The sequence below is a fragment of the Coregonus clupeaformis genome, unplaced genomic scaffold (genome assembly GCF_020615455.1).
Source record: "Coregonus clupeaformis isolate EN_2021a unplaced genomic scaffold, ASM2061545v1 scaf0126, whole genome shotgun sequence".
In the NCBI taxonomy this organism is placed as follows: domain Eukaryota; kingdom Metazoa; phylum Chordata; class Actinopteri; order Salmoniformes; family Salmonidae; genus Coregonus; species Coregonus clupeaformis.
The window spans coordinates 361,697-387,379 of record NW_025533581.1 but is presented as its reverse complement, the minus strand read 5'-3'; the positions used below and the strand labels follow the sequence as shown (position 1 = coordinate 387,379).

General features: G+C 44.1%; 1 protein-coding gene and 2 non-coding genes across 6 annotated transcripts; all 3 read left to right on the top strand.

The window, feature by feature from the left end:
- The first annotated feature begins 1,817 nt into the window (after positions 1–1,817).
- On the top strand, positions 1,818–24,136 carry LOC121550218 (nucleosome assembly protein 1-like 1-A). 4 transcript variants are annotated; one of them, XM_041862402.2, is made up of 15 exons: positions 1,818–1,922; positions 7,153–7,192; positions 9,495–9,583; positions 11,543–11,645; positions 15,448–15,589; positions 16,389–16,481; positions 16,778–16,906; positions 17,426–17,497; positions 17,620–17,759; positions 18,338–18,503; positions 18,797–18,919; positions 19,032–19,064; positions 19,727–19,777; positions 20,939–20,974; positions 22,281–24,136. In XM_041862402.2, the coding sequence occupies exons 2-14, from the start codon at positions 7,176–7,178 to the stop codon at positions 20,942–20,944; spliced, it is 1,164 nt and encodes a 387-aa protein (XP_041718336.1). In that variant the 5' UTR covers positions 1,818–1,922; positions 7,153–7,175; the 3' UTR covers positions 20,945–20,974; positions 22,281–24,136. The 4 variants fall into 4 exon arrangements, with proteins under 4 accessions (XP_041718336.1, XP_041718330.1, XP_041718312.1 ...); XM_041862396.2 differs by lacking the exon at positions 20,939–20,974 and having other exon boundaries at positions 16,389–16,469; XM_041862378.2 differs by lacking the exon at positions 20,939–20,974.
- On the top strand, positions 11,946–12,079 carry LOC121556482. The gene has a single exon (XR_005998177.1). It is a non-coding gene; the product is annotated as a small nucleolar RNA SNORA57 (small nucleolar RNA).
- Positions 17,836–17,965, top strand: LOC121556506. Its single transcript, XR_005998185.1, has one exon. It is a non-coding gene; the product is annotated as a small nucleolar RNA SNORA14 (small nucleolar RNA).
- Positions 24,137–25,683: the final 1,547 nt, after the last annotated feature.

Below are 25,683 nucleotides of genomic sequence, written 5' to 3'. Positions count from 1 at the left end.
ATTGAATGCCAATCAGGAACACCTTGTCTTTGGGCCATGGCAGTTTTGATGAGTCATGATGATACCAACTGTGCACAACATTAAAAATAAATGTCAGAGTAAAGAGTATGCTCCAAGGGATCATTCTATTAATACTAAAGAGCTATGATCCTCTTCTTCACCACAAGGAAGCAGGATCACTTGATAAAAACTACAGTCAGGTGCAACCATAGAGATCCTATAATTAATATATATAGTCAGAAATATTCATATACAATATCTGTTGTTGGAGCTAAAACACTCAAAACAATGATTGAGTAATAACTTATGAATGCACAACCATCTGTTATGCTGCAGTGCACAACAGGAGTCGTAACGTGTCATGATTCATGACATATAGGCAAGAATGTGCTTCAGTATTCACCAGTATGAATGGGAATTATTTTTGACACGCACCCATATGTGGGAAAGACTTCGGCCCATTGGAAGATTTGGATCACACTTATGACTTTTGGGCACTCATCTAAAACTTATCTGAGTGTAGAAGCTTTGTGGGGCCTAGTGAGTAAAAGTCAGTCTATAGGCCTCTTGTTGATGTATGATTCACACTGTAATCCTCACATGTTGCCTAAAGCTGAGTCTGGAGACAAAGGCAAACGATGCAACATGAGTTTACAACTCCTATGGTGTTGCTAGGGCCCATCAAATCATCCCCACTGACTATCCTTCTGCACAGGCTGTGGGCAGTATTCATGAGATATCAGGAGAGAGGAAGAGCTGCAACGCCCGGGGACTCTAACCGTGGCTCCTGTGACCTGCAGTGCAGAGGCGAGCTTGCTCTCTGGCTGTGCCATAAAAGCACAGACCTCTGGGCAGAGGCAGTAACATTACTGTGCTCACATACACCGGTTACAGGATACCCCCTCTCTCGTGGTGTCCTCGCGTACAGAGCAGCTTCTCCTATGCATAAGAGAATGACAAATCCCGCTGCTGCCACTCTACCTACATGTACATTTTACCTCAATTACCTCGACTAACCGGTGCCCCCGCACATTGACTCGGTACCTGTACCCCCTGTATTTAGCCTCGCTATTGTTATTTTTACTGCTGTTCCTTAATTATTAGTTACTTTTATTTCGTATTATTTTATATTGTATTTTTTTTGTGTGACTTGTTTTGGTATTATTTCTTAAAACTGCATTGTTGGTTAAGGGCTTGTAAGTAAGCATTTCACTGTAAGGTCTACACCTGTTGTATTCGGCGCATGTGACAAATAAAATGTTGATTTGATATTGATTTGATTTGAGTGTAGCAGTCAGCGTGAAAGCTGCAATGGGGACTCGAACCGCGGCTCCTGTGGTGCAGAAGTAAGCGTCTAACTGACCGTGTCACAAAAGCCTGTGTCTCTGGGCAGGAGAACGCACACATCGGTTAAACAGGTAGCCTATGGGCCTCAAAATGAAGCCCTTTGAGGATCAATCCTATGGCCAAAGACTCATTATGGTTCATATCAACTCATGGTACCAGCATTCAAGACAAGTCTAGGTGAATAGATGTCATGGTTTACTTTAATCCCCCAAGACAATCACCCTTCTAATTGGACCACACTGTCTGGGACCCATGGAAATTGCACGTTGCTATGGTCTGGTTGACATGGTGACATAAGATATGATGCAAACATGCATCTTGCAGAAGAAAGTGGACGTGTTTTGCGGTGTATTAACTAGACATATCTGATGACGATGGTGACAGAACACTTTCATCAAATATTCCAGAACGGCCCCTCCCATAGACTGAACGTTGCCCTGGTTTACGTGATGACGCTAGATGTATATGAGCGCAAGCGGCGGGATCTCTCTCTCTTTTACCGCCATAAGAGCGGAGTCTTTTTCTTTGGGACCGCCTCACTGCGCAGATCCACCTAGTCAAGCCGCTAGCTAAAGGTAAGATAATGACTTGAAATCCCCGTAGCAATACAACAGAGTGGCTCATATATTGTACTTTTAGATGGGTACGAATATGGGGCTGTTCTTATCGTATTGAACTCAATATTTGTGTGGATGTAGTCGGGAAGAATGGACCGATAGCTTGCCAGCTAACTAGCTAAGTCGGATGGCTAGTAGCAGCCATTGAGAGACAAGAGAGCCTCCACCATGATGTGTTAGCTAGCTACATTCACGATGATGAAAATGGCTAATCTTCTGCCCTGTTCGATACGTTGTATTGTAAATAAAAAAGCTGTAACGCTATTTGGAAGAAGAATCGTTATTTGAGTCATTCAGTTATTGTTTTTTTTATCGAATGTCGTGTTTTATTTTTGACTATTTGTTCACTATCCTTAGGTAAGAGAACGTTAGTTAGTTAAGTGAGTGGATGGAGATGTGGCGGGTACAAGTTTCTGATCACGGCGCGAGCTATACAGCGAACTAGCAGGCTACACTCTAAAATGGAACGCATGTCTCCGTCATTTCGCGTGATATTTTTGACCTGTTTGCAGTTAATTAGCTAACTTCGATAGCCACAAAGCTAGCTAACAGTTTTCTCTTATTTTGGTTACATATTGAGGGTGCCAATATGTGCCCAGCAAGTCACGTTGCCAATCAAAGATGGACTGTCACTGTTGAGGACTTGCCCAATTAAAGTACGTACGCCAAACTAGCTAGGTAACTGTAACTAGCTAACGTTACTAGTAGTTGACTTGCTGGCTAAGTAGTTAGCTAGCTGGAAAATGGGGGAACATACACAATTAGCTAGCTAACGTTACAGCAAATGTATCCGTTAATACTGCGCTAGCGAGACATTACGGTATTTGTACATTTCAGTGGTAGGCTAGGTAGTTCGCTGTGGTAGGCTAGGTAGTTCGCTAAGCACATACGTATGTTATTTAAGTTAGCTGGCCAGCTTTCTTTGTCAGTGAGCGCTATTGCTCATAGCTTGCCTTGGCTTGAGCATGCAACACGTGGTCGCTGGGTTTGAGAGGCTCTTTGAAGGGATGTAACTTGTGTACCCTTCACTTTGTTAGTGAAATGTATTATGAGTTAGCTACACTCAAACAATATCAATGTAGCTCAGTTGGTAGAGCATGGCGCTTGCAACGCCAGGGTTGTAGGTTCGATTCCCACGGGGGGTCAGTATGAAAAATGTATGCACTCACTAACTAAGTCGCTCTGGATAAGAGCGTCTGCTAAAATGACAAAGGTTTCAGCTGTTATCACATCTGCCTTCGTTTCTGCCATTGCTTATCCATGCAACATAACAATATTATTCCTAGCTAATTTCGTTAGGTATTCTACCTTTAGCTACAGATTAAGCTAGCTATAGCCTATAATTCGTTTGTGTATTTTTCAATACTATTGTATGGAATGGCCCAGAATCGAGTGAATGAACCTAGCTAACTTTTGTCAAGAAATGAGGGTGGACCAACAATATTGTCGCAACGTTTTGAATGGATATTGGTCCTGACGGCTCCTGCTAAAGGGACATTAACTTTTTTGTTTTAAAAAAAATGTAGCATTGATTTATCCCTTGATGATCGTGCTATGAATGATAGCTACTCTTGTATCAATCTTTGAATGTCTCAGATGCTTTGTCTTTTATTTGTGAAATACTTGTCATTTGGCGGCAGGAAGCTTAATGGTTAAGAGCGTTGTGCCAGTAACCGAAAGGTCTCTGGTTCTAATCCCCGAGCCGACTAGGTGAAAAATCTGTCGATGTGCCCTTGAGCAAGGCACTTAACCCTAATTGCTCCTGGAAGTCTCTCTGGATAAGAGCGTCTGCTAAATGACTAAAATGTAAATTTGTGTTTGAGGCAGACATCAGCTACTCATGAACACATGGCCTTTTTATGACCCCCATCAATTTGAGTTCTAATGGCCCCTTTGTGAAACTGGCATGAAAAGAGAATAGGAAATCAATTGATGTGAGTTGCAAGGTATTCCTGGAACTGTTGCTATAACATAACTCCAGACAGTGTTGGAAGCTACTCTTAAAATAGTTTACCAAGCTATCAATTACTTCACACTGGAGGTGTACTGCAAAATATTAAGTTACTAGTTAAACTAGACTGAACAAAAATAAACGCAACATATAAATTGTTGGTCCCATGTTTCATGAGCTGATATAAAATATCCCTGAAATGTTCCATACACAAAAAGCTTATTTCTCTCAAATGTGCACGAACTTGTTTACATCCCTGTTAGTATTTCTCCTTTGCCTAGATAATCCATCCACCTGACAGGTGTGGCATATCATGCTGTTTAATCAAGAGGCTGATTAAACAGCATGATTGTTACACAGGTGCACCTTGTGCTGGGGACAAAATTCCACTCTAAAATGTGCCATTTTGTCACAACACAATGCCGCAGATGTCTCAAGTTGAGGGAGCGTACAATTGGCATGCTGACTGCAGGAATGTCCACCAGAGCTGTTGCCAGAGAATTGAATGTTAATTTCTCTACCATAAGCCGTACATCCACCCAGCCTCAACCGCAGACTACGTGTAACCACGCCAGCCTTGGACCTCCACATCTGGCTTCTTCACCTTCGGGATTGTCTGAGACCAGCCACCCTGACAGCTGATGAATCAGAGTAATTCTGTCTGTAATAAATCCCTTTTGTAGGGGAGTAACTCATTCTGATTAGCTGGGCCTGGCTCCCTAGTGGGTGGGCCTATGCTATGGCTGCACCCCTGCCCAGTTATGTGAAATCCATAGATTAGGGCCTAATGAATTCATTTCAATTGACTGATTTCCTTATGAACTGTAACTTAGGAAAATCGTTAAGTGTTGCATTTTATAGTTTTTGTTCAGTATACACGTAGTTCACTATTCCCCCAACACTGACTCCTGAATTATGATTGTAGTACCCTTTGACAGTGGAGCGTTCTTTACACAGAGACATATCAACATACCTAAAGCATTAGTGCCATGCCTAGTTGACTGTTTCAGATGCAGTTAGGCAGGCCTAAATGGCAGTTTGGATCGTCCTAAATTCATTTTATCAGAGGAAATCCACTATCAATCGATGTCAAAGCCTAAAATGCAGTCACAGCGTCTCTGTATTTGAGTGGTGCTGTTGCTTTTCCCGAGCTTCATATGGTTAAGAGCTCTGGCATTAATAATTTGCTATGGTGGAGGAGAACGCATTGGTGGGGAATGTTGTCTTTTTGATATGTTCCAGGGCCAGACATCGTAAAGTTGGCCTCGGTGTTTTACAGGTTGATCCAAATGGTATTGGTCCACGCTTTCAAAAATATGATTACTGTAGTGCTGTGTGGGTTTTTTGAATTTCAATGACCGACGATTTGGCCTGGAATGATCCTCTTTGTGGCCCCTCTGTCTGGTAATCTCCCTTTCAGCTGCTTAACAGTTGATTTTTGGACCGCTTTTTAGTTGTCCTATTTAAACTGCGTAGGTGAGCGATGGGCAGCCTGTGCGATGCTAAACCAATTGGCACAAGCCAGCAGGAAGGTGTGGTGAGGGAGAGAAGAGGAGCTGCTGAAAGATGGAGACTGAGAAAGTGAGGTGGAGGTGGTCAGCAGTTAGTTGTGCATTTCACATATTGCAGGCCGGCCCACATCAGCAGTGTTGAACAAAATGTTGCTGACTGGTTAATTATGGCACAGTTTCCCTGACCATTATGTATGGTGTAGCTTCTTCAGTGATGCAATTTTATTATTATAATAATATATTGAACCAGGCCACTAAACCTTTTATACTGCTTTACCATACAGTACCCATGGTTTGAGATGAATATGGCGCTATAAAATGTGATTACCCCTTCACTCTTTAAGTACAGTGACGGTTGTGTTGTAAACATTGAAGGGGTCATTTTTTAGTTCTGCCAAGCGTCTTTCAATTTAGAGCCATGCCTTCACATTGTATTTGATTGAGCTGCACTGAGATCTCTACACTGGAGATGTCAGAGCTTGCCCAATAGAATATTGGGGTTTGAATTTTTCACTCATTCCAGGGAGCCAGAATTGATGTCAACCTGGCAGCTATTAAGATGGTATTGTTTTGTAATTAGTCCAGTCCACCACATTTTGGATATCGGCCGCTTTGTATTTAACTCACCACTTTTAGGCCCATTTGAAGACCCGTGTCAACCTAATACCACAGCAGTAAAGGGAACCCTTCAGCAAATCCATAACCTAATGCCATATGTCTTTGGATCTGAGTTTTGGTCACTGTTGTGGTAGAGTTTCTCACTGATGTGAGCTAAAGCTGATCTGGCTCTCCTGTGTTTCTCCATGTGTGCCAACCCTGTGGTAAACGTTCTCCCCCCAGGGGATGGTTCTGGAGCCTCATTCGATGCCTGATGTGACTAATGACTTTGTTCATTGTCAACCTTCATGTGAAGGCCTCTCTTACAGCATGTATGGTTAAAGTGCAAGTCTGAGGGGGTCCAGCTGTGTACTTTTTCCATTGTGTTGAGGGGTACTGGTTTATGGGGGAGGAACAGCTCTGAACAGTGCCTTGCTTGGGTGCAGTGCTGTTATCAGATGGCAGCCCCAGTGTTGCCAGCAACCAAAGCCCCAGCCCAGGGCACATTGTAGAGCACATATTCTCTGCCCATACCAAATGAGCTGGGCAAGGGGTTGAGATATGTAGGATGATTTAACTAAGGCTTATATTACTTAATGCCTCAGTACAGCTAACAGGGCTGTCAGTGAGCTGTGCGCTTGGGAGTTCTTTCATGCACATTTCACTAACCAACATGACAGGGAGCCAAAAGCAGTCCTTTTTTGTTTTCCTCTGGGAGTGGGAGGAGGAGAAGCTGGGGTGGGATTACAGTTGGTGGCCATTTTGCTGTAAGCAAGCGGAGTACTTGGAATAAGATGTTCAGCCCTCCTGTGGGTGCTTTAGTCCACAAAGCTCCCAACAACAGTTTGCTACACACTGGGATGGAGATGTCCTCAACTCTATTGAACTTAAGGATATGATATTATGTAGCCTGTTGTAACGCTACCATCAAACAAGGCGATGTAATGGTAGTCTTGCATATAAGTCATTTGGGCCTATTTCAATAAAATATTCTAGCCCCATAAGCCCTTTGTTTAAGTGAACATATCAATTGCCTGCTGTGAATTAACAATTGTCAAAACTAGCATGTATCATACATTACCCCCCCCCCATTGTCTATCTAACACTCTCCCTCTTTCCTTCTCTGCAGCAGCATCACTCGACTTGGCTAAGATGGCAGACATGGACAAGTAAGTGCATCCTCTCCATTTGATTGGCTGTGCAGCTTGCATTCTGTGCAACAAGGAAATTGCTTAAGTGTCCGTTGCAAAAACAATCCTACCTCTGCATCGTTACCTAGAGCCCTATAAATTCTGCTATTTTTGTTTTATTGAGTCAGGTTTTCGCTCTCAATGACACCTTTTAAATAGAAAAACAAAAATGTGAAGTTCTAAGTCCACAACAATGCTTAAACCACATCAGGAGACCATTTTTGAGGTCTGGGGTAAAAATTGTGAAAGTTACATTTCTGGGTGTAGTTACCCTTTATTTCCGGTGTGCACTTAGCATAAGGCTGTTTAGCTGTGTTTTTGTAGCGCATGTGATGGTAGTTTGCAAAACAAGTACCCAGTGGATTTATGCAAATAATCATGCTATTATTCTGCCAGGTAAGCATAGGCTACTTTGTAGTTAGCATTTAATTGAGAGTTTTTGGGGAAGCCTTTCCGTCTACCAGAATACTTTTCATTGTCATCGTTGCTAACTGCTAGAAAGTGGTAGGCGCGCACTGCACATGCTGACGGGAAATTCTCGTTGCCTCTTAAAGTTCAGATGCATTCTGTTCACGTCTTATGATAAACTTTGGCTAATTAATTTTCAGAACATTTAGTTGATTCCCTACTAAGTTAAATACATGTTTGAATATTGTTGAATCCCTTTTTAATGTCTGGATTCAGTGTTTCCGTCCGCATTCTCTGCATCTTGGATTTTATAGGGCCCTAATTACCCTCCCCTTTGTCATTGGTTTACCTGGAGGTGTGTTGAGGTCCCATGCGCTCTGTCATTTTGGCTGTACCCTCTATTCTGTGTAGCCTGGCCAGGAAGCCATTATTATAATGTGCTGTTTTAATACCTTGTTGCATATAGCGAGATGCATGTGTTTAAGTATTATTTTTTTCTTCATTCAGGCCAATGTTTGTTGGTCAAACCTCCAGGGTATTCCAGAACGAGTCCTCCATCAGCAAGCTAACCTGTCAGGTTCAGGATCGTTGTGGATCTCTTGGTTCGCAAGGAAACCAGTCATGCAGCCTAGCACAGTCAGATTTGTTCACCCATGGCATCATTGTACCAAAACACAATTTGGCGAATGGCACACGAGTGTTGGGTGAAATCATGACATTAGTCCGATGCACATACTCTTGTGTTTAGCAATGCCATCATCCGTTATCAATTTGGCTTCTAGTATCTGTCAAATATTAGACACCGATGGGTGTATCAAGCGTCTCAGAGTAGTGTTTTGCATTTTAGAGCACAACGAATATAATAACAATGGCCGGGGGACCTGATCCTAGATCCGCACTCTAACGCTGCGATGCTTGGTCCGTACGGCCGCAGAGCTGAGTCAGTCATCTTTCCCTCCTGGTGTCTGTAGCTGAGGAGGATGGCCAGCTGTCGATCTCACTGCGGAGACGTTTCCTCGCTGGGCCGTGGCTCAAGGTGGCTGTTTACTCAGCCGGGGCTGCTTGGGATGCCACGCCTGGGCTTGGGTTACGTTGGCTCCCTCCGGCCATTCGCAGACACCTCCCTGAGTTTGAGTAATGGGCCTTGACGCTGGTCCTTCAGTCGTGTCGCTGTCACACACCACAGGGAAGAGGCAGCCAATCACACGGACAGTCAACTGTTTATCCATTCATCTACCTTATTATATAGGTCCCGACTGACTGCAGGCGTCTCTGGGTGAAGTTTCCCCTATATACAGATCTAGCATCAGCTTCCCCTCACCCAATCCTAACCTTAACCGCTAGTGGGGGAAATATTCAAAACTGACCCAAGATCAGTGTCTAGGGGCAACATTACCCAATTTTGCCCCCAGACTAACTGCGGGGCGGATGCTAGCATGTTAGCCTGATGCCACATGGGTGTCATTATGTTGATCAGGGGCTTATTCAGATAGAAATGTAATTATTTTTTTGCACTGGTTCGGAACCTGGTTCAGTATGAACAGGGATTAAATCCAGTGTTAGATGAAACTTCAGTGAGGCAGGGGAGCAGTATACCCTTTGTGCTGTGTCCCTGTTCACTCTCTGGGAACATGCCTCCTAGTCTTTCAGATGTACTGTGTGGAGGCCTCCATGTATTAGTATTGTCTGGCACACCCCTACTTTTGTATCAAAGTAATTATTAGAGTTGAGACGATTCCCTATTCTACACAGTAGATATAATCACATACCATCTAAACAGTGCACTTCTAAGCTTTTGTGAAGCTCCAGGTGTCTGTTCTGGCTGATACTCCTCTCTGTGTTTTGGCTGATTCCCTCGTCTCTCTGTGTGCAGTAAGGACCAGGCTGAGCTGGACCCGGCAGATATGGAGGACGTGGAGGAGGTGGAAGAGGAGGAGACTGGAGAGGACGTCAACAGTAAAGGTAAGGCTCAGCACCGCCTGACGAGGAAGTGCTTGGGATTGTTGTTAAACGTTAGATGTCTGTGCCCACCGTAGATTTGACTTCAACTGAACAACCAGCAGTGAAATCTGAATCCGTTTTACCAGCAGTGTCTGGCTGGTGAGCAAGGGCTCGTGACATGAGACTCTGCTTGCTGGTCAGTCATTAATGTTAGATTGACAGTTGAATTAAAATCCTCTGTGTCCACATTGACTAAGTTTTGAAATCTGAAATGGAAGATGTTTTTACCTGTCCTTGAATGATTAGGAATCATGAATTGTTAATAATGAGGTTTATCATCATGAATAACTGGCAGACATTTACGTCATTTAGCAGACGCTCTTATCCAGAGCGACTTACAAATTGGTGCATTTGTAGACTGAATTAGATGTCTCTCCCCCAGGTATTTATAGCCTAGCAACGCTTATCGTCTCCCACCACGGCGATCTGTCACAATGATTACACACTTGACAGCAGAGACTGTCATACGGCCAGAGCCTAACAAACATCCTAATTTTCGCCCGATTTCTGAAATGACACTCGTCATCAGTAGAAATGTCCCTTGTCTAGAACCGATTCAGAACATTTTGCGTTCCCCTCCTCCCTGTCCCTGCTCCGCCGCAGCACGAGGAGTCTGCAGGTTTGTCCCAAACGGCACCCTATTCCCTATATAGTGCGCTACTTTTGACCATAGACTTATAAACCCTGCTCAAAAGTAATAATAAAAATAATAATAATTGGTCATTTAGCAGACGCTCTTATCCAGAGCGACTTACAGGAGCAATTAGGGTTAAGTGCCTTGCTCAAGGGCACATCGACAGATTTTTCACCTAGTCGGCTCGGGGATTAGAACCAGCGACCTTTCGGTTACTGGCCCAACGCTCTTACCCACTAAGCTACCTGCCGCCCTAATGCACTATATAGGGAAAAGGTGCCATTTTGGGACACACCGCAAGCACGGCAGTGTCCACAAATCCAAGGTTTAAGGAGTTTTAAGCGTGGCATAGGAAAATCAAGGCAGGCAGAGTATACCTGCTGGCTAGCTCACTGTGTAAATTATGCAGCAGCCCTCTGCCTCGCCCCATGGGCAAAGCGTTTGTTCTCCCCCTTGGAAATGTCTCTCTGTAACAGCTATTATGAATAGATTTTCTCCTGTTTGGTGGAAGGGAAAACTTCACCTATAATGGTCCATCTATGGGCTCTAGTCCAAACTGAGTCTTCAAGCAGGCTTGGACAATTTACCAACTGACTTGATCACTAAGTACATTTTTATCACCAGCTTACTCTGATAGAAATCGAATTATTTTGGAACCTGGTTCAGTATGAACAGGGTTTAAATCCAGTGTTGGTAGAAACTTCAGTGAGGCAGGGGAGCGGTATACCCTTTGCTGTCTCCCTGTTCACTGTCTGGGAATATTGCCTCCTAGTCAGATGTATTGAACCACAGGGCTCTGCGTCAATAGTGTGAAGTGACTTCCTTTCCTTGTGTCCTCTCATTCAACTGTATTGATCTGAAGAGGTTTGACAGGTGGCAGCGTTATGGCAGAAGCATGCTTTCACCTGTTCAATACTGTCAGATCAATATGGCAGAAGCATGCTTTGACCTGTTCAATACTGTCAGATCAGTATGGCAGAAGCATGCTTTGACCTGTTCAATACTGTCAGATCAGTGAAGATGAAAGGAACTAGACAAGCGAAGTGAGCAACCTGTGACCAACAACACAGCCCTTCACCAGGAGTTTTTTTCTAGATCCATTATTTTTACTTTGTCTGGCCTTTAAGTGGGCTGAAAATATTTGGGTTGGCCCACCCAATAATTTCCTATGCAGAAAACCCCCTGCCTTCACTCTTTTTTTCTTTCCTTGTATCCTGTCTGTATGGTGACTGATGCTATGAATGGCTGTCTGACGGTAGTGTCTGACCTTGTCCGTCTCCCCTCAGCTCGTCAGCTCACCGTGCAGATGATGCAGAACCCACAGATTCTAGCCGCGTTGCAGGAGAGGCTGGATGGCCTGGTTGGCTCGCCGTCAGGATACATGGAGAGGTGAGACCCCCAATCAGGAGTGATTCCGAGGCTACGGCGATACAGATTCTGTGTCAAATTCTAGATCGAGCCAATCGTTTTTCAATGGAAGTCATCCGTTGATGGATGATGGACAACAGACAATGGCTGAATGCATCTACGATGCTCCTGCGACTGTCGCCATAGCCTGACCCTGTCCCACTTTGCAGCCCTGGGCGACTAGCCTAGTTATGCAGCACTGCTTTAGATCTTAAGATACCAACAGAAGTTGTTCTCACTGAGGTAGTGGCCCTTTTATTTTTGTGTTTATTTTTTTATAAACCTCCATTCTTGGCATGCGCACTGTCTCCCTGTACGCGTGTGTATGTTATGGAGGGATAACAAGGCCAGTGCTATGTCTTCGGTGCCAGAATGTTCCCCGTCTTCTGGTTCTATCCTCAATCGCCGGTACATCCCTCTGACAGCATGTCTGTGTAAAATTAGTATTGGTAGTCTAGGCTGATAATAGACAGAATCTAACCTACACCCAAAACTGGGAAAAGGTTTCTGCACACTCGTTGCTCTGATAAAGGTTGACTGACCAAAAGCTCAGCTACTATTTATAGTATAGGTTGACAAAATAATTATTTTAAAGTTCTCTCATTGGACTTGACTGCAGGACCTAGTACCCTCCCATCCTTTAGGTAATCAGTTATCTGTGTGTGATTGAGTATGTGAAGGCAATGCTTTCCATTCAGGGATTTCCTCAAGGAAGGTTGCCTAGTTACAGTTTTCAAGCAAGGCCACTGCTACAGTTATAGGAAGCTGCTGCATTCTGCTTTAAAGCAATGCCCCATAACTGTAGTCCTTCAGGTCTGCTCTGTGTGCTGTTGTGTCCTTTAATATGCAAATTATTTGGCCGTTGAGAGTTGGAGTAGACTTCTTGTCCAATGACTTCACTAAAGAGCTATGGCACACAGACATGATGCCTAGGCACTAGGCATTCTGGGCCCAAGTTGTGCACCTCTTGATTTGGTGTTGCAGTGAAATGTATTTAAAAGCGGTCTCAGCATCAGTCAAACACCAGCGTCCTGACATGTGAACAGAGGCCGTATGTATCAGTCTCGGAGTAGAGCTGCTGATCTAGGATCTGTCGACGTATTCTTATTCATTGTTTGTGAACAGGCAAAACTAATCCTAAATTAGCACTCCTATTCTGAGATGCTTGATACATACCCCTGATCTGACCCAATGCAGATGGCATTATGGCTCCCTCCTTCCACCATTCCACTCGCTTCATCTGACGAATGAGGGGACACCCCAAGATGAAACACAACTGTAGGGTGTCCAATCAAAAACACACATTTTGACCAATGGGTAGAATGTTGTGTAGATAATCCTCAAAGAAAACCAATGGTCCAAACCTCGTCTATCATAATCCGGTCAAGTTATTGGCATTTTTAGGATGGCCAGAATTAGGGTGACTTAAGGCCAGAGAGAAAAGGTGGTGGAAAATTGCCTTGTCAGCTGTGCATGAATTAAGGCTACTGGCGACTTGATAGGCTGACTTTGCCACGGAACTCATCGATCTTCTCAAATCCGCAGGACATAAAACCGAGGTAAGATGGATACAGATTTTGAGACATGACGCAGTATTTTAGTATAATCATATTTATTTGAAATTCGTGTTCTTTTTAGAATAGTTTAAAACAAAAAAATTATATACATATATACATCACTGAAGTGTCAACAAAGCATTGAGTGTACAAAACATTAAGAATACCTGCTCTTTCCATGCCATAGACTGACCAGGTGAAAGCTATGATCCCTTATTGATGGCACTTGTGAAATCCACTTCAATCAGTGTAGATGAAGTGTACACTAAGCTTTGAGACATATGTGTGCCATTCAGAGGGTGTATGGGCAAGACAAAATATTTAAGTGCCTTTTTGAATGGGTTATGATAGTAGGTGCCAGCACACCGGTTTGTCAAGAACTGCAACGCTGCTGGGTTTCACGCTCAATAGTTTGTATCAAGAATCGTCCACCACCTAAAGGACATCCAACCAACTTACATTTACATTTAAGTCATTTAGCAGACGCTCTTGTCCAGAGCGACTTACAGGAGCAATTAGGGTTAAGTGCCTTGCTTAAGGGCACATCAACAGATTTTTCACCTAGTCGGCTCGGGGATTAGAACCAGCGACCTTTCGGTTACTGGCACAACGCTCTTACCCACTAAGCTACTTGACACAACTGTGGGAAGCAAGGGTCAACATGGGCCAGCATCCCTGTGGAATGCTTTCGACACCTTGTAGATTCCATGCCCCGAATGATTGAGACTGTTCTGAGGGCAGGTGGGGGGGGTGAGAAAATCAGGTGTTCCTAATATTTGGTGTACTCAATCAAACTACTTTCAAAGCTTTTTTATATTTAATTCAGCTCGTGTCATGCTAATTTAGCTTTATTCAACCCGCGAAAACAACTTTGAAGACAACGACCACAAAATGTGAAATCTGCAAATTGTTACGAGAAACCTGTACCACTGTCAACAGATGAGCTTATCGGATGTATTAGGTTACAACTTTTTGGATATAGTGTTAATAATGTTAGAGGAAGACCCCATATAATGATTCAGAACATGAATAATCATTTGTCTTGGTAAAATGTATTTTATAACATCAGGAAGGGAAATTAAATCACCACCAAAGCGTGTTTTCACCCACACACCCTAAAATCTGTCTAAACATGCCATCGTTTCTGCCTCTGCCATTTTTAAATGAGGGAAATCTCCGTTAAACTGTTCTTGACATGGGTTTCTTGGCCCAACGCCGTAACCTAAGCGTTGCAGCGTGGGCGTCGAATTCGGCCATCTTGAGTAATGGAAGTGCCGGCATTCAGCCGCTGTGGTATTGCTCGGCTCAACCTCAACAGATTAATTGTGCCCTGTTCACCATTGGAGTGCATGGCTGTGCTGCTTATACACTTTTGGTCCTCAATCATTTCCGCACCCTATGTCCTAGTGGTTGTCTAGGAGCCCGGCCTCTCCGTCCTAGTGGTTGTCTAGGAGCCCGGCCTCTCCGTCCTAGTGGTTGTCTAGGAGCCCGGCTAGGCTGGCGGTGGTTCAAAGATCACAAACATCTGTGGTGGAGTTACGATGACCTGGTCTCAAGTGTCTCTGTATAAGGGTGCTGATCTGGGATCAGGTCAACCCTGTACATTTTATTAAATGTGATCCTGAATCAGCACTCCTGCTCTGAGATGCTTGGTACATACGGCTCCAGATATCGGAGCTTGTTTTAAGTTGAAGACTCTCCGATAAATTTGACGTCTTGGCGAAGCGGTCTTAATATGGTTCTGGCCCCTTTTTTAATAATATTTTTCTGCCAGTGGAGGCCAGTTGTTCATCTCCGAGCTTCCCCTCAGTGGGGCGCTACGCCTGAGGGGCTTGGCTGTGGTTGCATAACGCCAGGGCCGAGGTGACCGGGCCATTACATAAAATGGGAATGTTTTTAATTTAGTGTATAGTTTGTCTTTCTCTATGCCGTGTCAGTGGCAGTAGTCCTCCACTTCCGGGTCCTATGGTTGCTTATGTATGCCTAGTGGGAGATACTAGGTCCTGCAGTCAAGTCCAATTTCCCCGGCACTGTGTCCCTCTGCATATAAAGCGTCCATATACATAGGTCTGCATACATTAGTGTTTGTCATTCGTTGGACGTTTATTCCCGTTGTCATAGCGGAGGCTCTAGTATCTTGTCAGTATATACCACCATCTTTTGGGGACAGTCAAGATGTACTCTTTCACCGTGTGGAATTTTGACCCCTTTTCTCTCCCCGTCTCCAGCTTACCAAAGGTGGTGAAGAGACGGGTCAACGCCCTGAAGAACCTACAAGTGAAATGCGCCCACATTGAGGCCAAGTTCTACGAAGAGGTCCACGAACTGGAGAGAAAGTACGCCGCTCTCTACCAACCCCTCTTCGACAAGGTAGGAACACCCCTATTGTGTTTGTTGTAACAACATCAATACGTTCTCCCGTTCGTTGTACCTTAGAACCACGCCGCATTTGTTAGACTGGGCACTTTGTGCATGGGCTGTGTTTGTTAGTGCACACCGTAGTAAAATGAGCCATTCTTTTTGGACAGATCCAGGTAGGTCCCTCCTTGTTTAGTTTCGTGTGAGTCCAAATAGTTATTTGGCGTGACCCGACTCTCTGAGGGCGACTGAGGGAGAGTTGGGATATAAAAAAAATAATTAAAAAAATCCAATTTACACACCAATATTAATACGTGTGTGTGAAATAGGACATATATAAGCACCCACCAAATTGTTGTTATTAATGAATACACCCCAGTATTCTCAGTCTAAGTGTTGATCAGTCACTCCTCTGCCCATGTGTAGTTCCTGCTGCAGCTGCTCCTTATCCAACACTGACAGACTCTAGCTTTTGCCCTCTCTCCCCATTCCGCTCTTTGAAGCTGACTCGAGATTTAGCAGAATCCTCTGACAAAAGAGCTGCAGCCCGTTCCAGGGATGCAGATAGAGCTGAGAAAATGGGGGGGGGGGGAAGCAAAGCTGGGGTGCACGCACACACAGACATACGGAGCGGCCAAACTGCTGTCTTAAGTAAATAATGCACTGGCTTGGCACCCCCAGCCCGTATTCCATTTATCTTGGTTTAAACAGATGACTTTTCTGGGCTTTTTGTTAGATGTTTTGCTTTGTCCTCCCTCTGGCTGTTGGCATTACAGGGACTCACTGTTTACCCCCTCTCTCTCCCTCCCAGCGCAGCGACATAGTTAAAGCAGCCTATGAGCCCACAGAGGAGGAGTGTGAGTGGAAGGCTGATGAGGAGGAAGAGTTGACAGTAAGTAAGCAGGTACAGGTGACTACATGCCTGCATGTCTTATTTATCTAACCTGTGGACCTCTACTGTCTGGTCCTACACCATGCCAGGGCCAGGAGGGTGTACCGTGATTGACTTCTTGGTTTCTGACTGTTTTGGTTACATAGCTATTTTGTGTGGTGGATGTGCTAGATTTACATGTGCAATATAGGATGGAATATTGCCTATTTTGAGTTTTAACCAGGGGTGAATTTCTGTTTTATAGGCATCAGTGAAATTGTACATAAAATCCCCTTTTTACTGATCGTCCTCCTGCCCGTTTCTTCCAGGAGGAGATGAAGGAGAAGGCCAAGGTGCAGGAGGAGAAGAAGGATGAGGAGAAGGAGGACCCCAAAGGCATCCCCGAGTTCTGGCTAACGGTTTTCAAGAACGTGGACCTGCTCAGCGACATGCTGCAGGTAGGTGGGGAGCGGCAGAGCAGGAACACAAACAAGAGAGCAGTAGTGGAAAGTAGGTCAGTAGACATTTACTGCTGCTACTCCTGAAAGATGAGGCTTCATCACCACCTACAGGTTTGACGAAGCAGTTTCACCCCTAAAAATGGATTCCATATACATAAAGCACACTGTTGGAGTTCTGGGCAGCACACCTGATTCAGCTAATCATCAAGCCCTCAATGAGTTGAATCAGGTGAGTTTGTCCCGGGCTACAGCAGAAATGTGGAGTACTGGAGTTGGTAAACACTGATTTTTAAATGGCACTCTTATCCAGAGCGACTTAGTCAGTGTATTCGAGGTAGGTAAGACGACCGCATTACAAGTAAGACTTTCCTCAATAAAGCAGCTGTCTGCTAAATCGGTGCTAGTAAGCAAAGACAAGTGTGCGTGTTGGTGCAAGAAAGACCAGTCCAACAGTAAGGTGTTTCTGTCTAGATACCATACCAATGTTCAGGCTGGTGTTCATGTGTTGTTTTACAGGAACATGATGAACCCATCCTCAAGCACTTACAAGATATCAAAGTCAAATTCTCAGACCCAGGCCAGCCCATGGTACGTCTGCACCGTATTTCTCTACTAGACATTCTATGAATGTATTGAAAGCCAATTACCAGTAATCTTGAATATTCCCGCTAATGTTCCCAATGTTCAACTCTCGCTCTCTCTCCCTCCAGAGCTTCTCTTTAGAATTCTACTTTGAGCCTAATGAGTTCTTCACAAACACTTTGTTGACAAAAACCTACAAGATGAGGTCTGAGCCTGACGAGAGCGACCCCTTCTCCTTCGACGGGCCGGATATCATGTGCTGCACGGGGTAAGACATGCTCCATTAAACTGGTCCTTGTGTTGTCCCATAGAGATCCTATTCAATTAGTATTCTTAATCCTATGGTGCATCCTTAGTAAACCCCCTAGTTGCTAATCGTAGCCTCTGGGACAAGGAAGGATGCTAGATCAAACTAGAGATCCAAAGCTGAGAGTCTTGTCAGTGCCTCTTGGTTATTTCAGCTCTAGGACAGTCATTGCAGGGACTAACATTGCTGTTTGTTTCCTGGGGGGGTATAAAAAAAAAGATCTCCTTTAAAATAAGTATGAATGAACATAATCAGGTTTATGCACCCCTATCTATGTTTGGCTGCTTATTTGGCCAGTACAACAGACTACCTTGTATTTTAACACTTGGAGACATGGGTGAATAATGCATCGGTCTGACGGAAAAGAAGTGGTCCTTTTTAACAATGCACCATGTTGGAGTGGATTATATTTAAAAACATTGGGACCTAATCTTAACCTTGAGGGCTCAAAGCATCATCTACACTAGTCATTGGTTGGTGTGTTTTAGTCCTGTTCTGGTCTCCTTGTAACCCTGGTGTCCACCGATCTTGCCCCGCAGTTGTCCGATCGACTGGACGAAGGGCAAGAACATCACATTGAAGACTATCAAGAAGAAGCAGAAACACAAGGGACGTGGCACAGTCAGGACGGTCACCAAGACAGTCCCTAACGACTCCTTCTTCAACTTCTTCACCCCGCCTGATGTCCCTGAAAGTGGAGAGCTGGTAAGTAATGGTTTCCATTGTCTAGTGTAGTGCTTGAAGTGGACTGAAATTAGTGCCGGTATTTATTTTGGGTGCCGCAACTCAATATTTCTCTTAATGTAATATTTTCTTGCCAATATTCTATAAGAGGTGCCGGAACTCAAGCAGTAGAACATTTGGGGTTTTACTCAGTACCGGTGTGTTCCAGTCCAATTCAACCACTGGTGCAGTGTAGTCTTTCTATTGAAGTTGGTGTGGCTGAATGGTAAGTCTCATAGCTCTGACTGGCGTACCGGTGACTGTTGACCCTCCAGGACGAGGACTCTGAGGCTGTCCTCGCCGCAGACTTTGAGATTGGCCACTTCATCCGCGAGCGTATCGTCCCCAGGGCTGTGCTGTACTTCACGGGGGAGGCCATCGAGGACGACGATGACGATGTGAGTACACACCACAGCCTGTGTGTAATGGCCTCATCCCTGTCCTAGACCTCTGAACCGAGCCAGTTGCCTTCACATGTATCCCCCTAACAATGGTGTCTTCTTGTTGCAGTACGATGAGGAGGGAGAGGAGGCTGATGACGAGGTAAGGCCTTAGCTAGCTAGGGCTCTTCACCTGGTCCTCACTAACCCAGTCCTGTTAATGACCTTAGCCATGTCCTCTCACTAACCCAGTCCTGTTAATGACCTTAGCCATGTCCTCTCACTAACCCAGTCCTGTTAATGACCTTAGCCATGTCCTCTCACTAACCCAGTCCTGTTAATGACCTTAGCCATGTCCTCTCACTAACCCAGTCCTGTTAATGACCTTAGCCATGTCCTCTCACTAACCCAGTCCTGTTAATGACCTTAGCCATGTCCTCTCACTAACCCAGTCCTGTTAATGACCTTAGCCATGTCCTCTCACTAACCCAGTCCTGTTAATGACCTTAGCCATGTCCTCTCACTAACCCAGTCCTGTTAATGACCTTAGCCATGTCCTCTCACTAACCCAGTCCTGTTAATGACCTTAGCCATGTCCTCTCACTAACCCAGTCCTGTTAATGACCTTAGCCATGTCCTCTCACTAACCCAGTCCTGTTAATGACCTTAGCCATGTCCTCTCACTAACCCAGTCCTGTTAATGACCTTAGCCATGTCCTCTCACTAACCCAGTCCTGTTAATGACCTTAGCCATGTCCTCTCACTAACCCAGTCCTGTTAATGACGTCTCTTTCCAGTGTTTAACAGTTTCCTCTTGTGTTCTAGGAGGGTGAGGAGGAGGGTGAAGAGGAGAATGATCCTGACTATGATCCCAAGGTGGGTGGGAGAGCTTACTGTTGATGTTAACATGACCTAATATGAGACCAATGATCAGAAATATCAGATTTCAACATATAGAATAAATACCGGTACTGTACCCCAAATGCATCATGAACACCAGCCGCCATTTTGGATGTATTTTTCTGTTTATATACTAGTGCATCCAACGTCACATCAGACCACACAGCCGTCGGAACACATTTCCCTGTCACCTACTTTCTACTGTAAGGGCTGGTTTTCCAGACACACATTAAGCCTGGTCCTGGACTATTAATCATTCTACATTTGTGGTCCTCTGTAGCTCAATTGGTAGAGCATGGCGCTTCTAACGCCAGGGTAGTGGGTTCAATCCCCGGGGCCACCCATACGTAAAAATGTATGCACACATAACTGTGTCGCTTTGTATAAAAACATCTGCTAAATGGCATATTATTACATTTGCGTTTTGGTACACCAGAAGTACATTCATTTCCAATGGAAAGCTGTGTTTGCCTTGTAGCAGTGCGTTCTGTGTGGTGCATAAGTTGGATTTGTCAAACTGTATGCGTAGATGGCTTGACAGAACTGGTAGCAGAAGGTGAATGTTGAACTTTTGTTGCACACACATCCAGATGATGCTGCGTACCATGATGCAGCGATGACGCTGTTGGTGTGATCGAGCCGTTAGTCCAGGACTAGGCTCATTCTGTGTCGAGGAAACTGCTAGAATGAGAGTTATAGTAAAGAGAATAGTATTTCTAAACTGTCTCAAAATATCACTTCAAAAGGACCTAATCAAAGTGAAACTAATTCCACATGCCTTTTTGTGAGTGTCTGGTCAGGGGGAATGTTTTCCACTTTTTATTTTCAATGGAATGCCTTGAAAGCATGCTTCTACTTGCTCTCTACATTCTTGCTAAACTGAGACTGCATGTAAATTGGCAATCGGATACTAAATCTATTTAGGTTTTGACTTTTAGTTTCATAGCTCTGCATCACAAAGCTTTGATTTGTTTGGGTGACTGATGAGAATGGAAACAGTACTCCTCCTTCTCTTTGCTGTATAAAGCCTCTTGAATTCTGTATTCTACCTATTTTTTGCCTTTTAATTCATTAATGTTCATCTCCAATCACTTGGCACCTTTTGTCAGCTATACTCTTTAAATTTTTCCTCACTAGGTTTAAGTGATGTCTGTAGAAAATAACCCTCTCCTGGTAGGTACAGCTTGTGAATTGTCAGCTTAACGCACCCCACCTCCCTCCCGCAACTTCATTTTGACCCCCCTCAATCTCCTTGCATCCACCTCCATCTGCACTTACAACTAACATAGCTGCTTGTTTTTTTTTCCTTTAACCGTAGTGGGCGCCGCCTTTTTGAGTTTTCTCTTCTGTATGTTGAAGCTAGTTAAACTTTCCTCCAATTTGACCATATTCGTCTTTGTACCAAAACTATTTTCCAGCACCAATATTTAAGTTGGTTTGGAGAAGAATAGATCAACGTTTGTCACATGTTTTGTGGATTTCAATGTTTTTGAGTGTCTTAAGCCATCGCTCCGTTCATTATTCACTCCTGTACTCCAGAGACTGTAGTCTTGATCTGGAAGGGTGCTTGTTAATTGTCCGTCTCCCATTGGACATGCTTGAAGTGTTAAAGACTGCGTGGGGTGAATCCAAACTTCCACTTAAGTTGAATTTTCACTTTGGTCTCCCACTGACATGCACGACTAAGTGAAAGTCTGAGTTGAAGTTCGGCTTCACCCCTCTGTCCTGGAGAGCTGTTGACCCATGTAGGTGTATGTAGTTCTGGTTGTAGTGTCTGATTATTTTAGTTACACCCCACATTTCTTCCCCAGCCATCTAGTTTACCTTGTGTGCACGGGCATTTACGTCTCCTCCTCAGACGAACTACACCCAAAGGGGAGAACGTAACAGGAACTCTCCCTGCATTGCTGCCAGTAGATCTCATTTTGTTTTCCTACCCTGTGAAAGAATGGAGAGGCTCTATGAGATCAGTGGTGCCCCCCCCCTTACATCTTCCATAGGATGACCGTATGCACTACATCACTGTTACAAACACTACTGGTTATTGTGTTTACAGTAGGGAGGTTCTATGCAGCAGTAGTGACGGCTCTCAAAGTAGTTATTAAACTTCAAATGTATAATATGCCAATTTGAATGTTCACCACCAAATTCCTGTCTCCATTGATGGCGTCTTAGGCCTTGAATTTGAGTCGGTAGTACACACCCCGGACTCTGGTCTGATACCAAAGCAGAGAGCCGTTTATTTCCAGTGGCATACTTTAAGGACATACTACTAGTATTGTGTGGAGTGTTATCAGGTCACTGTTCAGAAATCTCTAGCTTCAGTGCCAGGATGACATTGCCCTATGCCCTGTCAATGTTCGTCTCAATTGGACATATAAAAATGTCTGAATGGTGAAGCCTTAACCTGTGTGAGAGAGGGGGATTAGTGCGTTTGAATCTGTTTAGCTCTAACTTCCTCTCTTTTGGTCTCTTGCAGAAGGACGCAAATCCCCCAGCCGAGTGCAAGCAGCAATGACGGCTGCGGCTTTGAGGATCAACTGCACTGTAACAGCTTCTCAAATAAAACACTTACTTACGCCTTATAATGTTTTGTATTTTTCTTGGTAGAAATAAAAAATAAAGGGTTTCAAGATTTTTGTTACAGAAAACTCCTAATATAATGTGAGCAGTGGCTCGATATGCATAGTATTTTACTAGACTGTTTTCTCCCCCTCCTGTACAAATAGTTAGAATGCCACAAACTCTGTCAAAAAGCATGATCTTGTTTCTCTCACTGCTAAACTAGTTTGGGTTCTTGTGAAGTTTTTGTTGTATTGCTCTTGGACAACAGCTGTGGTTAGACTGCATTGAGGCAAGCGATGAGAAAGCCAACCTGTTCCTTTTCCCTCGCGCTACCAAAGTTACCGGTCAGTTCAGGTTGAAGTCGTGAGTTGGAAGTCTTTGTCATTGTATTAGCGGGGCCTCGAGCACTGTCGGAGCAAAACCTTTTAGTCACGGCTAAGGAAAGCAACTCGTGTGACGAATCGCTGCCTGTTGCACATTTGGCCACTCAAGCATGCCATTTGGAGCAGGGCAAGCGGTTCTAGGCCAGTTGGAAGCTGTTATTAGCCGCTTGAGTGGGCTGAAATCAAGTTGTCAATCTAAAACATTCCAGTTTGCAGACTGACAGGCATTGGAAGTTTGAATGCTCTCTTGGGATCAATATTACCTCGACTCATGGTCTGATTTGTTAAAGAAACAGAACCATGTGTCAGCGCTGCTAAATTTAATGAGAAGTCTGCAAGTTATTTTTTTCTATTAAATACTTAATGCTCTTTCTGAATATTAATTTGCATTAAGCAACTTTTTTCTCTCTCCAACACATCACTTTGTCTTGCCCAGTCAGACTCCTAACATTGCAGATGATTTGACGAGGGACAGCTCCAAGGGTTTGCCAGCAGGGGGCACCACGTGCCCAATCATCTGCTTCAGGCTCTTGTTAGCGCACAGTTGTGACTTGTCTTTTTCTATAGCACTTTGTACTACTTAGTCATGTATCAGTTGTGTCCTCTGAAATGGTTAGTTGTCGGTCCAGTACCCCTTGCTCAAATCAGAAAGTGAGCAGCACTTTGGTGGCGGCCGTTGTCATACTGCGCCCCAACGATTGGCGCCCTATGGGCTTTTCCCTGCTCCATGAAAGATGTCCCTGTAATACGTGAATCTCCAAGTGCATTACCCTTAATTTGGGAATCCCACTTGACTTGTATACTCATAGCAATAGGTTCGGAACGAGTTCTCTTCTGAGGAAGAAAACTACAAAATTCAGGCTTCCATTGGCATGTGGTCGTGGCTTTTGAGACTTTTGTAACATACTCTCGAGGTTAGGATAACTCTAGAATCTAGACTGCCTGTCTGGCCCCTGAGCGTATGGCTAATTTATCACTGTGAAGGGAAGGTGGCGATGAGTTCTGGTAGAAGTCCTGTCTGTCGGCCGCTCTCTGTAGCCAACCCCACCCAGCAGGTCACACTGAAGCATGTAAGAGCAATACTTAGTCAGGGAACGGAAAGAATAAGTCTCTTAAGCCAACCCACTGCATCCTTTTCCTTTAGTGGAAACAGCCATGTTGTAGGTGTATGTCGGGTGGTGGCACCCTCGCTGCTGTCGCTAGTGGAGCACTAGGGAATACTACTGCATTCAGTGGGAGATTTAAATAAAGTCTGGACTATTCTAGGGGCACGACTGGATTCTGTCTGGATTCTCTTGAGCAGCTGTTGTCAAAGCTAAATGCCATGCTACAAAATACTAAATGTACTCAACTGTATGTATATTCATGAATAAATTGGTTAAATGTGTTTTGCTTTTGTCCCTTGTTGACTCTGTGTAGTTCCTCTTCAACATGAGCTGCTTGACACTTTAAACACTGAGCTCCGTAACATTTGAGTAGCTCATTGAGGCAGTATTTGATAGCATTGCCTTTAAATTGTTTAACTTGGGTCAAACGTTTTGGGTAGCCTTCCACAAACTTCCCACAATAAGTTGGGTGAATTTTGGCCTATTCCTCCTGACAGAGCTGGTGTAACTGAGTCAGGTTTGTAGGCCTCCTTGCTCGCACACGCCTTTTCAGTTCTGACCACACATTTTCTATAGGATTGAGGTCAGGGCTTTGTGATGGCCATTCCAATACCTTGACTTTTGTCCTTAAGCCATTTTGCCACAACTTTGGAAGTATGCTTGGGGTCATTGTCCATTTGGAAGACCCATTTGCGATCAAGCTTTAACTTCCTGACTGTCTTGAGATTCAATATATCCACATAATTTTCCTTCCTCATGATGCCATCTATTTTGTGAAGTGCACCAGTTCCTCCTGCAGCAAAGCACCCCCACAGCATGTTGCTGCCACCCCCGTGCTTCACAGTTGGGATGGTGTTCTTCGGCTTGCAAGCATTTCCCTTTTTCCTCCAAACATAACGATTGTCATTACGGCCAAACGGTTCTATTTTTGTTTCATCAGACCAGAGGACATTTCTCCAAAAAGTATGATCTTTGTCCCCATGTACAGTTGCAAACCGTAGTCTGGCTTTTTTATGGCGGTTTTGGAGCAGTGGCTTCTTCCTTGCTGAGCGGCCTTTCAGGTTATGTCGATACAGGACTCGTTTTACTGTGGATATAGGTACTTTTGTACCTGTGTCCTCCAGCATCTTCACAAGGTCCTTTGCTGTTGTTCTGGGATTGATTTGCTCTTTTTGCACGAAAGTATGTTCATTTCTAGGAAACAGAACCCATCTCCTTCCAGGGCGGTATGACGGCTGTGTGGTCCCATGGTGTTTATACTTGCGTACTATTGTTTGTACAGATGAACGTGGTACCTTCAGGCGTTTGGAAATTGCTCCCAATGATGAACCAGACTTGTTGAGGTCTACAACTTTTTTTCTGAGGTCTTGGCTGATTTCTTTTGATTTTCCAATGATGTCAAGCAATGAGGCACTGAGTTTGAAGGTAGGCCTTGAAATACATCCACAGGTGCACCACCAATTGACTCAAATGATGTCAATTAGCCTATCAGAAGCTTCTGAAGCCATGACATCATTTTCTGGAATTTTCCAAGCTTTTTAAAGGCACAGTCAACTTAGTGTATGTAAACTTCTGACCCACTGGAATTGTGATACAGTGAATTATAAGTGAAATAATCTGTCTGTAAACAATTGTTGGAAAAATTACTTGTGTCATGCATAAAGTAGATGTCTTAACTTGCCAAAACTATAGTTTGTTAGCAATACATTTGTGGAGTGGTTGAAAAACAGGTTTTAAAGACTCCAACCTAAGTGTATGTAAATTTCCGACTTCAACTGTATATATGTAAATAGAGTATACTGAATATACCGAACACCTTCCTAATATT

What these genes read in the sequence shown, in the direction of transcription:
- LOC121550218 (XM_041862378.2), top strand. An exon ending in CCGTCAGGATACATGGAGAG is followed by an intron (nt 11,646 to 15,447) that starts GTGAGACCCCCA and finishes CCCCGTCTCCAG; the next exon opens with CTTACCAAAGGTGGTGAAGA. An exon ending in AGTTGACAGTAAGTAAGCAG is followed by an intron (nt 16,482 to 16,777) that starts GTACAGGTGACT and finishes CGTTTCTTCCAG; the next exon opens with GAGGAGATGAAGGAGAAGGC.